Source organism: Platalea leucorodia, assembly GCF_965183815.1.
Source record: "Platalea leucorodia genome assembly, chromosome: 2".
Classification (NCBI taxonomy): domain Eukaryota; kingdom Metazoa; phylum Chordata; class Aves; order Pelecaniformes; family Threskiornithidae; genus Platalea; species Platalea leucorodia.
The window spans coordinates 132,438,533-132,450,665 of NC_138824.1; the positions used below are offsets into that span (position 1 = coordinate 132,438,533).

The 12,133-nt window shown below is 51.4% G+C and overlaps 2 protein-coding genes across 9 annotated transcripts in view; one reads left to right on the forward strand and one right to left on the reverse strand.

Annotated features, from left to right (window-relative positions):
• The first annotated feature begins 335 nt into the window (after positions 1 to 335).
• Positions 336 to 4,395, forward strand: DUSP12 (dual specificity phosphatase 12). The gene is made up of 6 exons (XM_082305153.1): positions 336 to 625; positions 731 to 844; positions 927 to 1,045; positions 1,958 to 2,054; positions 2,764 to 2,950; positions 3,562 to 4,395. Exons 1-6 carry the CDS (start codon positions 339 to 341, stop codon positions 3,721 to 3,723), a joined length of 966 nt encoding a protein of 321 aa, XP_082161279.1. The 5' UTR covers positions 336 to 338; the 3' UTR covers positions 3,724 to 4,395.
• A 155-nt stretch (positions 4,396 to 4,550) lies between these two features.
• Positions 4,551 to 12,133, reverse strand: part of ATP6V1A (ATPase H+ transporting V1 subunit A) — a 30,562-nt gene continuing 22,979 nt past the window's right edge. For 7 of the 8 annotated variants that reach the window (XM_082303870.1, XM_082303871.1, XM_082303873.1 and 4 more), the window contains 4 exons: positions 11,793 to 11,996; positions 9,676 to 9,770; positions 8,302 to 8,473; positions 4,551 to 6,832 (listed from right to left, as the gene is read on the reverse strand). In XM_082303870.1, coding sequence (XP_082159996.1) covers positions 6,740 to 6,832; positions 8,302 to 8,473; positions 9,676 to 9,770; positions 11,793 to 11,996 — 564 coding nt within the window. In that variant the 3' untranslated portion in view covers positions 4,551 to 6,739. The remainder of the gene's footprint in view (positions 6,833 to 8,301; positions 8,474 to 9,675; positions 9,771 to 11,792; positions 11,997 to 12,133) is intronic. The other variant, XR_014227403.1, reaches the window with a different exon arrangement.

Genomic DNA, 12,133 nt, shown 5'->3' on the forward strand with positions numbered 1-12,133 from the left:
ATTATGGAAATTATTACTTGAATACCGGTGAGGGGAAAAGAAAGCAGCGCCCCGACATCGGTTCCCGGACGTCTGACGCCCGCCGAGGCCGCCGGCCCGCGGCGGTTCCCAGCGGGGGCTTCCGCAGGCGCGGCGGGGCGGCCCAGGGGCGACGAGCCGCGAGCGGCACCGCCCGGCCGCGCTCCCCGGGCGGCTCCCGGCTGGGCCCTGCGGCCGGGGCCGGGGCCGGGGGCCCCGCCGTCTCCATGGCAACGCGCGGCGCCATGTTGGGCGTGGCGGCCGCCCCCCCGCCATGTTGGGGGCGGCGCCCTGCCCGCCGCAGCCCGCGCGCTGCCGCCATGTCGGTGGCCGCGGCTCCCCGGGGCGGCGGAGGGATGGTGCCGGTGCTGCCGGGGCTCTTCGTGGGCGGCGCGGAGTCGTGCTCGTCCCCGGAGGCTCTGGCGGCGGCGGGGGTGGTGGCGGTGCTGACGGTGGACGCGGAGGAGCCGCCGGCCGTGCCGGGGCTGCGGGCCATGCACGTCCGGGCGCGGGACGAGCCCGGCGCCGACCTGCTGAGCCGCCTGGACGACTGCGCCGCCTTCATCGGCGCGGCGCGGGCGGGCGGCGGCGCCGCCCTCGTCCGCTGGTGAGGCCCGGGGCGGCGGGGGCGGCCGGTGGGTCCCCCCCGCCCCGGCGGCGCCGCTGACGGCCCGGCGGCCCCGTCCCGCCCTGTCCCGCCCTTGCCTTGCAGCCAGGCCGGGGTGAGCCGCAGCGTGGCCGTGGCGACCGCCTACCTGATGAAGACGGAGGGGCTCGGCTGGGAGGAGGCCTACGCCGCCGTCAGGGCCGCCAAGCCCGAGGCCGAGTGGGTGCCCCGCTCCCCGCCCGCCGCCCCCCGCTGCCGCCCGCCCGGCGCCCGCCTCACCCCGCTCTGCTCCCCCCCGCAGGGTGAACCCGGGCTTCCAGCGGCAGCTGAAGCTCTACGAGGCCATGGGCTGCGCCGTGGACAGCAGCAGCGCCCTTTACAAGCGGTACCGGCTGCAGGCGCTGACGGAGCGGTTCCCCGGTGAGCGGCGGGGCCGGGGCGGGCACCGAGGCCGGGGGCAGCCTCCCGCGGAGGGGCCGAGCGAGCCCGGGCCGTGGCGGGGCTGGGGGACTCGGGGTGTTGCCCCCGGAGCAGCTGAGCCCCGAGCCTGGCAGGGAAAACGCTGACATGGGGCTCCGGGTCGTCAGCGGGGGGAAAAAGCGGCTTTGCGACCCGCCTGAGCGCTGGGATCCACAAGGCGCTGCTCTCCGTAGCGAAATTCAGAAAGGGTGACGGTCGGTTTGGTACCTTTCCGGATTTTGATGGACCCGGCTAGGCAAACTTGACGTCCTCTAAAAAGAAGTCAACGGAATTAAAAAAACAAAAATAACACATGCAAAACTGAGATAAAGTTGAAATCAAGGCATGAAGTAAACTTCATACTTCAATTTGCAAAAGGTTGACTGTAGGAGATATGTGTCCGTATCTGAAATTTTATAACAAAATACTAATCCGTAGCTCTTTTGCAACATCTCGGTGTTGCATCCTCAGCATGGCAGTGCTCTCTCCATGTACGTGTCGTTCTTCTTAGCAGTGCCCGTTCGTAAGCTGACTTTCTGTGTGCGCGCTGGAAGGTCAGCAGAGCTGCTGTAACTCCTCTGCCTGTGCTTTCTAAGTGAGAACGTAAAGCAAGATGCAGCTCTCTTACCATTGCTAAGGCCAAAGTCTAGATCCCAGTTCCTTGCCTTAAGTGAATCCCAGTCTTGGGTGTGGTGGGATGAGGCTCTTTCATTTTCCACTTATCCAGTGGAGTTGGTGAGTGGAGAAGCGCACACCAAGAAGGTGGCTGCTGCGTGGTGGGACGGGGGCAGAGGCGCAGCACTGCCGTGTCCCGCAGAAACGTGGCGTGGCTGCGCCGATCTGATTCACAACCTCCTGCTCACCCCTCCGCAGAACTTCAGGACTTGCCCCGAGAAGTCTTTGCTGCTGATCCAACCAGTGTATGTCAAGCTCCAAACACGGAGGTTCTCTACAGGTGCAGGAAATGCAGGTACCGAACCTTTTGTATTTCTCCGTTAAATGTCCTTTTGAAATTGAGCCAAGAGAAAACCGGCCTGTGTAAATCAACGGGCATGCCGTTACTGTCAGGACAGGGATGAGCTCCTCCCTAAGGTTCCATCCAGTGTACGCCACAAAGAGTTAGACAAATAGAAGTGTCTTATGGAATACAAAACTTCTGTTCCTTGAAGTTGTGCAGCGCTTGCGCAGCCTAACCTGCTGCGTTCTATGGGCCGTCCCGGTTCCGCGTGCTCTGAGACCGTAACTTCTAGTTTGTCTTTGGCAGTCGGTTCCTCCAGAATAAACTTCTTGTAGATTTTGGGGTTTACTGCATTTTAACTACCTTTTATGGATTGCTTAAGGTGAAATTGAATAATCCTGCTATTTCCTAGGTGTAGGTTTCTTAAAGTGTAAGAGCATAGCTTTAAAGCTTTAGTAGACAGGAATTGTTTAAAAATGGATCTATGTAAAAGACAGCATGCAGCTGTGGGGCAGAGCCCCAAACCACACAGATCGCGAGATTTGTTAGGCAGTAACCCTGAACGGACTCAGTGCCCGCTGACCTTCTCAATTAAAAAAATGTAGGATTTGTAATCCTGTTTAATTACTTGTTGTCAGGAGGTCCACGTCCCTGTGTTCTGTCGTCTGTAGGTTTCCCCAGTAAACAACCAGCCATTTTCTTCCCCCCCCCCGCCTGGCAGGCGCGCTCTGTTCCGTAGTTCCAGCGTTTTGCCCCACACGGAAGGCGGCGGGCCGGCAGCCTTCGCCCACAAGAGGGTAACGGAGTCCGCTCAGCTTTGCAGCGACGGCCGTGAAAAGTGTACCTCCTACTTCACCGAGCCCGTGCAGTGGATGGAGCCGGCGTTGCTCGGAGTCATGGAAGGACAGGTGAAGGGGAGCACACGCTTTGCTTTTGGGATGTTTTTTTTTTGCAAAGGCCGAACAAACTGTTTCTGTTCCCTGATGTGAAAGCCCCTGCACAAGGACCGAGGTCTCCCAGCCTCTCTTGTGTGAATTTTGCAGCTTATGAACAGACTCTTAAATGTTAAATATCCTGTAAGGAAACGAGCTGGTGATCTTGTTGGACCAAGAACACCGGCCAGGCCGTGGGCAGGGTTTATCTGCTCTTTGTTTTCAGTATGAGAAAGGGTTTGTGCGGCTTACGAAGCCCGTTGAGGTCTCGGGCTGACTGAGGCTGTCTGGAGTCCAAGAGACCAGCAAACAGTCCCAGGACCACGCCGGGTCCCAGCAGCCGCGTTTCCACCCCCTCCCTCCTGCCAGCTCAGCTGCCTGCTACGCCCCAGGGCATGGCAAATGCCAGCCGCGCCGTTTAGCTTTTTGGCCTGTTTTTCAGCCCGTTTACCTTCCGTGAAGTGTTACAAGGGAAGGAGCTGGCGCAGCGCAGGGGGCCACAATTTACTGTACCATGGGAGTACGTTTTAAGTAGAACCGAGTGCCTCTGCGCGCACCTGAGAGCGGCTCACGTGTGTTTCTTGCAGCTTCTGTGTCCCAAATGCACGGCGAAGCTGGGCTCCTTCAGCTGGCGGGGCGAGCAGTGTTCCTGCGGCCGCTGGGTGACGCCTGCCTTCCAGATCCACAAAAGTCGAGTGGATGAAGTGAGGACGCTGCCAGTTGGTAACTGCCGAGCTGCCGAAACCTGAACTCGTCCCTTCCCGTGATGGATTTCTTAACGTCCACAGAGAATGGCTGGCAGCCTGTGGTTGCCAGGAGCGAGCTTGTGACTTCCACCCCTTTGTAACGCGCTGGAATTACTCGAACGTCTGCTCTCTTCAAGCTTTCTGTATCTCTAATATATATATATATATATATAAAAAAAAATAGCAAACACTTCCTTCAAAGAGGTGTTACACAGTGGTCAAATATGTAAACAAATGCCCGAGCTTGAGGTTTTTAGTATATTCTCACTTCATCCGTTGCTGTTTGCAGGTCTCAACTCCTTATTTAAGAGGATTGCTAACGTGCTCCTCTCGGGCTGTGGCCAGCAGTGCCGCCCACCACCTGAGCCAGCAGCTCAGACGGGTTTGTCTGAACGGCGCAGCTGGGATTTCAGGAGGTAGCGCCTGCGACACGAGGTACATCCCACCATGTAAGGTACGCGGCAGGGAAATGCCTTAAGGCTTAGCCAAGTGCCATAAAGTGGTACAGCCACAACAGCTGCATTAGCACACGGGGCAGCTGCGAGCAGGGAAAGGGAAGTTCACGCTTGTATTACAATAAAAGTAGTCCTAAAAATCTCCACCCTGAGAATATTTATTACACTATAACTCTTCCTTTGATGTAATAGCTGAGGAGATGATGCAGGCTGTACTGGAATAGGAGAACTGAGGTGAAGTGTCCCTGCCCCACTGCTGCTTACAAGTTCACAGAGATCCCTAACGCGAAGTAAGATTTTAAGGAAGCACGGTATGCTGCCTGCACCGCTGCGGCAGGGGTTTGGTTTGACAGACAAAAACAGGACAGAAAGACCTACTTTAAATCCATTTTATTCTCATTGACTTCAACTTTTTTTTTTTTAAATTTTTTTTTTTTACACAATTTCCAGCAACATAGGGTAGGAAATATACAAGGTAAAGAAGGTGGTGGGGTTCTGCCCATCTTTGCATTCCGCCCACAGCTGTGGAGGGAAGACTGGCAGGACACAGTGAACAGCAGAATCTTAACACTGAAAACAGACACAAAACAAAAAAAGACAAAAATATATATGAAACTGTTTGAACTGGTCACACTTCAGGGCCAGGTACAGCACAATAAATATTAGAACTGCATTATCTTAGACATCTTCCATAAAGTTTATAACATCCTCTATTTAAAGAGATAAGAACATCTGGTTTCTAGCATGAAATGCTACATAGTACAGTGGTGAAGGGTACAAACGATGAGGAAGCCGGCAAGGGCTTGGATGGTGACCACTCTCTCACGCATGCTCATTGGTAAAAGCAGCAGCATACACCGAAGGTTTAGCGAGCTGTAAACTTAACCATTCGCTACCGGGACGTCGGAGGAGGAGCAGTCTCTTTGGGGAGAACCAAAACCAGTTCATCCCTCCGAGTGTCGGCCAGGCGCTCCCTGACAGACGGCGAGTCGACACCGCAGCGGAAGCGGTGGCATTTGGTCCGGAGCACGAGGTCCCTCTGCATCGCTGCCGTTCAAGGCCGGCCACCGGTGGAAATGCTTTGGTGCATAATTAACGCTTCGGTGGCCACGCCACTGGCATGGTGTTACTGTTCCCTGGCGGTCAGTAACAGCAGTAGCTGTCAGCTGGAACCCAGCAGCACTGGATGCTGCCTGACACGAGGCAGAGACGAGCGTGCCGGCATTTGTCTCCCTCTCGCTCTGCAGCAGTGGTACGGGCGCTGGGCTCCTGGAGCTGGGCAGAAAGGCTGCCATCCCATACTGCTTTTACCAATAAACGAACCCAAGACACAGCAGTTTCGGCTGCTTGACAGAGCGCTGCCAGAGCGGAGAGCAGACCAGTCACTGGTCTCCCTGGCATCGTAATCAACACAGCAGGAGTAAAGATGTTTTGTCAACCTTCCCCCCATTCATCCCCCGCCCCCAAAAGCGTAGCACCACACGTCCCTCCTACACCAGAACCGGGGGCCTTCTGCGCCGCCGCCGAAGAGGCCACGTGAGCACAGGTGGAGGAGGAAGGTCAAGCGCGGGCTTTCCTTCCCTTCGCCTGACCCAGGCAGCTGCCCTGGGAGGCCGAGCACCACCAAGGAGGGGCTGTGTTCCTGGTCCACGCAGGAGGCGTCACCGTACTCACTACGCGTGTCCTGCAGCGCACAGCAGCAGCCACGAGCTCCACAAACTAAAGCAGCTGAGCAGTAAGAAATTTTATGGGGTGAGTGGGAGGCAAGAAGGTAAAATTCTGCTGGAAGCTGAGCACCTATGGCTTTGATGTTAGCTGATGCCGAGTCCAACAGTCCTATCGGTAGTAAGTAGGAAAAAACCAATTTATTTCTCCAGTGTACAAAAGTATACTGGCTGCTTGTACGTGCTCATCTTCTAGTTGGTCCCTTCTTGGGGCTCCAGAACTACCACATTTCAATACCAACAGACTCCGCTGAGGGCTGCAGAAGGGACAGAACAGTGAAGAATTTTTGGTTGTATCGTGTCATCAGAATATGGTCAAAAATTCTGTTCGGGAATAGGGCGTTCTACATCACGATAGTCACTCAGCAAAAATTCTGTTCAGGAATAGAACAGAATCGTTCTACGTCACGATAGTCACTCAGCAAAGTGCCAGATGTAAATGCCCTTACCGCTGCCAGCTCAGGACGTACCGTGTGACTGCATTGAGATCTGCACCTTCTCTGCCAGGACAGCTCAACTGGTTACGTCCCAAGGTGAACGACGGGTTACCAAGAGAGCTGGGAGAGGCAAGGTGAAGTTTTCCCCACCCTGGAAGTGTACAACAGCATTTCCTCGCTCGGCCAGGCGCATTCACGCAGCACTCGCCGTTCCAGACACACAAAGCAATGCCAAACACAAACTAAGAGGAATGTTTCATAAGGACTCTCTGAGTATGAACAGGGAAAACATAGGGCTATTTATCAACTCAAGTACTGTTGCATCATTCTTGTAAGGGAGGGAGGCAGAGGAGTTGAGATGAGGAGTTGAGAGGACAAACTGGAGCGGCCGCAGAGGTGGAGTCTAGTCTTCCAGACTGCGAAACGCGTTCTGCATATCCTCAAACAGCTGAGCATAGTCTGCCTTGATTTTTGTCTCACCATCTTTGACAGGGTCCTGAAAGATGACACAGCAAATGAACGGATCCGTCGGGAAAAGCCTCGGGTGCTCGAGACAACCCGGCTTTGCCAGCGCTGTAATTTCTCGACCTCGGGATTAATGATAATTTCATGAAAGACAAGGGCAAAAAATGTAACAATCAGCTGTGCTCTGAGGCTGCAAGGCCTTCCCTGCAAGAAGCACCGACTGCCAGGCTGTGGCGGCTGTTGAGTGTCTCCACTGTTCCCCTCGCAGCGCTACGCTCCTCCGGGTCAGCGCAGCTCTCGGGAAACACGGAGCACTCACCTGTGTGGATGCACCACTTCTCCGTTGTCTCTCCAAAGTACGCAGACCGCACGGTACAGGACATTTAAATTCTCACGCCTTTTAGACTGTTACCCAGGAAATACAACTTTCCTTTCACGACTACTACTGTATTAGAGGGCCGACTCCACTTAACACATATTCACCCTCTGGAGTCCCTTTTTCAGCCATGCTGTCCCCCGCTCTGCTGTATGCCAGATGTCTTCTGGTGGCCAGGGTTTGTAAAAAGTGTATTGCTTCCCCTGCCTCTACATAACCAGCTCTCAAAGAAGCCCACGTCCCCTCGTTATGTTCTTGATGATTTGAGAATATATACCAAGAATCTGCTTCCTGCAGAAACAAGCCAGTACCCTGCAGGAACAGAATACCTTGGCACGCCAGAACATTTAATTTTAAACGTAATTTTATCTTATGGTACTTGTTCTTGAAAGATTTGCAGTTTTTTACAGAACAAGCATCATACTTCACGGAGAATATTCCTCAGCTACTTCAGCATCAGCCAGCATCACAGGTTACTGTCCTCACAGCAGTGCTACACCAGCGTGCTCCGGATGAGTTCCAGGAAAGCTGTGCTCCAAGAAGATGGCTACTGAAGCTACCCAGAGCCACTTGTTTCCTCTTTAGCCTGTGTTGAAGTTACTCCTCCCTTCCTCCCTCCTAGTACCTGCCTTAGGCCCTGAAGCCCCAAACGGGGGACGTCACATACTGCTGCATGAGACCAGCATTTCTTTCCTTAACTTCTATTTAAAATAGCTTGATCAACCTTTCTATCGTTCACTTTTTAGCACATTCCTGGATTTAAGTTTTAGGCTGCTTTTATCTGCTAATAGTCTCCTTAGAACACATTATCATTTTTTACAGAATTTTATCACAAAGCCCCCAAAACAGACAGGAGAGGTGCTTGTACTATTACCATGAATACATGTAACATAAAAGAGACTAGTGAAGGTGGGGTTGCCAAGGCTCCGCAGCCAGCATCACCCGATTAGGTTTCTGTACTGACCCCTCCCATGCTCACAAACCAAAACCAGTTCTTCAGTGTTTGAAAACGATTGCAAAAAGTCTCTGTTCATAGACCTTTTACCTAAGGCAACTGGTAACAGCCTTTCGGAGGCACTGGAAGCTCACAAAGAGCAGCGCAACCCAGTCCCTTACCAACATACCTTGAACTTCATGGAGGTAAGCCTGTAGAGGATCTCGCTCATGTTCTCTCGGATGATGGACCACGTGATCTTATTGTCACTCTGGGCTGTGGTTTCTACAGCACGGCGTGCCATGTCATAAAACGCAATCATATTGGAAAGCATTCCCACTGTTTTATAGAAAGGGCAGAACCTGATGGAACAGAAAAGGATCTGTCAGGCATCTTGGAACAGTTAACAGGACGAGGCTTTGCTCCTGCCTTCACAACAACTCCCAATTCTCACCGGAGAGAAAGAGCGCTGGCCTGCTTTACTCTGGGTATTTTTGATACACACTGTCAAAGGAGAGAGACTGCCTCGAATAGGTCCCACATTTTTAAACAGGCGAATCATAGGCTAAGACAATCGTCCTGAAGGGAGGTTTCTGAAGCAGCACCCAAGCCTTGGGCAAAACAGGAGACGACAGGAACCACCGCTGTACAAGTCCCGTGTTTCAGTCTGTGCCAATACAAAGGAGAAAGGGGAACGACCAGAGCAGTCAACGGCATTCCTCCTTCCTGCTTTGTCCATCATGGAGCAGGCTTCCTCCGAGCAGCCTGGGACGACCTGACAGCTCTGCAAGTTTCTTTGCTCACAGGAAAGGGAGTGTTTCTATGCAAGAGCACTCCGCACACAAAAAGCTCCATTTTTAATGGGTAGATGACTGCCGTGGAAGGTACCTTGTTGTTATTTATTCGCTGCATTGTGCTGCTTCCTGTGCTTCCCTATCGCACGCAAGCGTACCTGCCCTAGTAACCTAATCAGAGGCACACACCGTCACAGAATGAGGTACCTCTGCATGTTCAGTGATGAAGTGTTTCAAGACCTCCTGATCTACCTGGGCCGGGGAGTGAGATGAAGTACAAAAGGCCCCTTGTCAGGCTCTTAAAACAGAAGGATAACGTGGAAAGAAGCAAAGCAGACAGGGATAATAAGCACTGCACTAGGGAAAAGATCCAGTAAGTTTTTTTGATGGATCAAACTTACTCAAGAATTATGCAACAGTAACTGAAAGCGGATTCTTGCAGTCCCCCGTGCACTGCTAGAGTAAACAGGAAGACTTTGGGTGTCGACTGTGAAAATAAAGCGGTCCTCTCCTCCTGCTCCTAAGGAGGACGCGCCATTGCAGAAACACTGGCTAACTGAACAACAGATGAGGGCCTGAGAAACTCAAAGGTCTGCATGCCTTGGGTAAGACAATGTGAATACACTGTCGATGGCCTACCTAAGCACACTTCTTCCATTTGTTTACAGTGAGTAAAATTAATTTCTGTACCGATCTGTTGCCAAATAAAGCAGTTGTCTAAATCCAGACTACACAGGACCAAGAGGGCAGAGCAGCCAGTCAGATCTCACCTGTCATAAGGCGTATAACCATTCTGTTGCAAGAAGTCATCTTTTATCAGCTTGGCAACCTCCAAGGTAATTTTATCTGTTTCTGCCAAGGAAGCCTAGAAAAGTAAGGTACACTGTTAGTTCAGTACTCAGGTCCACGAGGACATGGTATAGCCTGGCCAAGAACCGTTCTCTTTCGGTACCTGTTTTCTTCCCACCCTCTTAAGATGGCTTCCAGCAGAATTCTGCCTTTTGGGTATTTCTCGCTCCCTGCTGTAGAACAGCCAATTTAATTGATTGCCAAATTAAGATGGGCCAAACAGTCCGTAAGTCCACTTTAAGTCTATCTGACAGTAAGCAATGGAAAGGAAGTTTCCTTTAAGATAATGGAAAAGTCACCAGATGCAGAAAACACACATGGCTCTGCTGTGAGGTACACTGAAACATCACCTTCCTACGTAAAGAGGTAAGTGCATTTTTACCTTCCTCAATCCTTACGTCCATGGAAGAAAAACTCGATCTCAGCATGCTAGATCACTAAGTAATCTTAAGGATCTGTTACTAGCCTCCACGGCCACCAATGGGCTTTCCCTGTCTGGCATTCAAGAAAAGCAAAGGAGCTGATGGCACCGCCTGTCACGCTGCGCAGGACCGCCACAACCCCGCTGCGCGCTGTTGGCGGCTGGCACCCAGGTCACTCTTCTCTGCCTTCACTGTCCTTTCGCTAAAGGGAGCAGACTGAGGTTTAAGTACCCCAGCTTGCTTTCCCTACAGGGAGCTCGGACCTTCCTTCACGAGGAGACTGACAGAATTCGGCGCTAAAAAGAAAAAAATATATCTGATTGTTTTTCCCACAGTTCCCCCTTTCTAAAGGTTTGTTGCAGTTATTAGCCAAGCCCAGACTGAAAGAAACTGTAAAAGATAACATCTTTGAGGATAAGACCACCAGTTCCAGTACTTCTATCATAGGAATAATGCCTGGCTTATTAATTCATATTTAATAAATTAATATTTAATAGTTAACAATTAATAATATTTAATATTAAAATTGGTAATTAATAACAAGCACTGGCTTATCAATATCCCTTCCACACCACAGAACTGATTCTACCCTGCTCTGTAAACTAGTCTTTTAGAATACGTTTCTGTAAATAGAGAACTGCAGAAGACCCTGAGACCGTGCTTCCTTTTCTTCGAAGACAGGTGGAGAGAGGAGAGCTCTGCAAGATCTGGTCAACGGTCCCGTCTCAGTCAGGCTAGAGCATCAGCGAACAGGGAGAGCGCCAGGACCAAACTTCCTCCGAATAACCATAGTTAATACATGTTACCACACACTACCACCACCTTGTAAATGCTCATTTGAGCACCATGGGATTAAGTTACTGTCAAGTATGTGCTAGGGACCTGTCAATTATCGTATTTACAGTGCTGAGCTGAAACACAGGGTTTTCACTAGATCCCTTTTGAGAGCTCTCAAGGGAAATTTTCCTGTCCAAGCTCAGCTTTCTCTCCGAAACAGTGAAGTGAATGAAGGAAATTAAAGAATGCCTGTAAAATGGAGCCATATGTCATGTCATGGCTTTCCACAGAAAAACTAGGTAATCACCAGTTTTTAGAAAAAGCAGACATCGCTTCTGTTTCTACAGGCCAGCTTATAAATGCCAACACCTCTGTTCTGCTGCTGGCAACATGGCTTCTAAGAAACTGTAACCCTTCAGACGACTTCAACAGTAAAGATCAGTCTGCACCGTTTCTCTTACAAAGATTACTTCCAATGAGGTACCACCGTAGGTGGCAACGAAGGGCATTTCAGCAGGACTAGAACACTGAAGCAAGTGAAGTTTCTCACCTCCAGCATTAGATGCCCTGCAATCTAATTTACATGAGAAAAGTAGCATCAAGCCAAGGTTTAGCAAATCTAAACCCATATTTGTAATGAGAAGTCACAAAACATGTAAGAAAGTTGGAATAAAGCAGTTATTAGAGGCAGGGGAGTCTGACACCTCCCGGTGACCATTTGCCTTTTTTGCACAACACAGTATCCGTGAAGCCTGATCTAAGGTCGAAAGCCTGCACTAGCAGTAAGGAAATGGAGGATGGCTCACTGACACCACATTTCCTCACAGCTGGTTACTCACCTTCCCCACCAGCTGCACAATCTCTGCAAGGTCCTCTTCCTCCTGCAGGATCTCTTTGGCCTTTGTCCTGAGAGGGACAAACTCTGTAAAATGCTTGTCGTAGTACTCGTCCAGGGCACGCGTGTATTTGCTGTAACTGATCAGCCAGTTGACGGAGGGGAAGTGCTTGCGTTGTGCCAGCTTCTTATCCAGGCCCCAGAAAACCTGTCAGAAGCCAGAAAGATCACCCAGTGTTCCAAATCAAAAGGGAACCAAAATAATTGATGGCAATAAAAAAACCCAAACCAATACAGAAAGCAAATTTGAGCAAATGCAGCGTGGCAAAGGCTATCACAAATCTT

What these genes read in the sequence shown, in the direction of transcription:
- DUSP12 (XM_082305153.1), top strand. Translation starts at nt 339, where the DNA reads ATGTCGGTGGCCGCGGCTCCCCGGGGCGGCGGAGGGATGGTGCCGGTG. An exon ending in GCTGACGGAGCGGTTCCCCG is followed by an intron (nt 1,046 to 1,957) that starts GTGAGCGGCGGG and finishes ACCCCTCCGCAG; the next exon opens with AACTTCAGGACTTGCCCCGA. An exon ending in TACAGGTGCAGGAAATGCAG is followed by an intron (nt 2,055 to 2,763) that starts GTACCGAACCTT and finishes CCCGCCTGGCAG; the next exon opens with GCGCGCTCTGTTCCGTAGTT.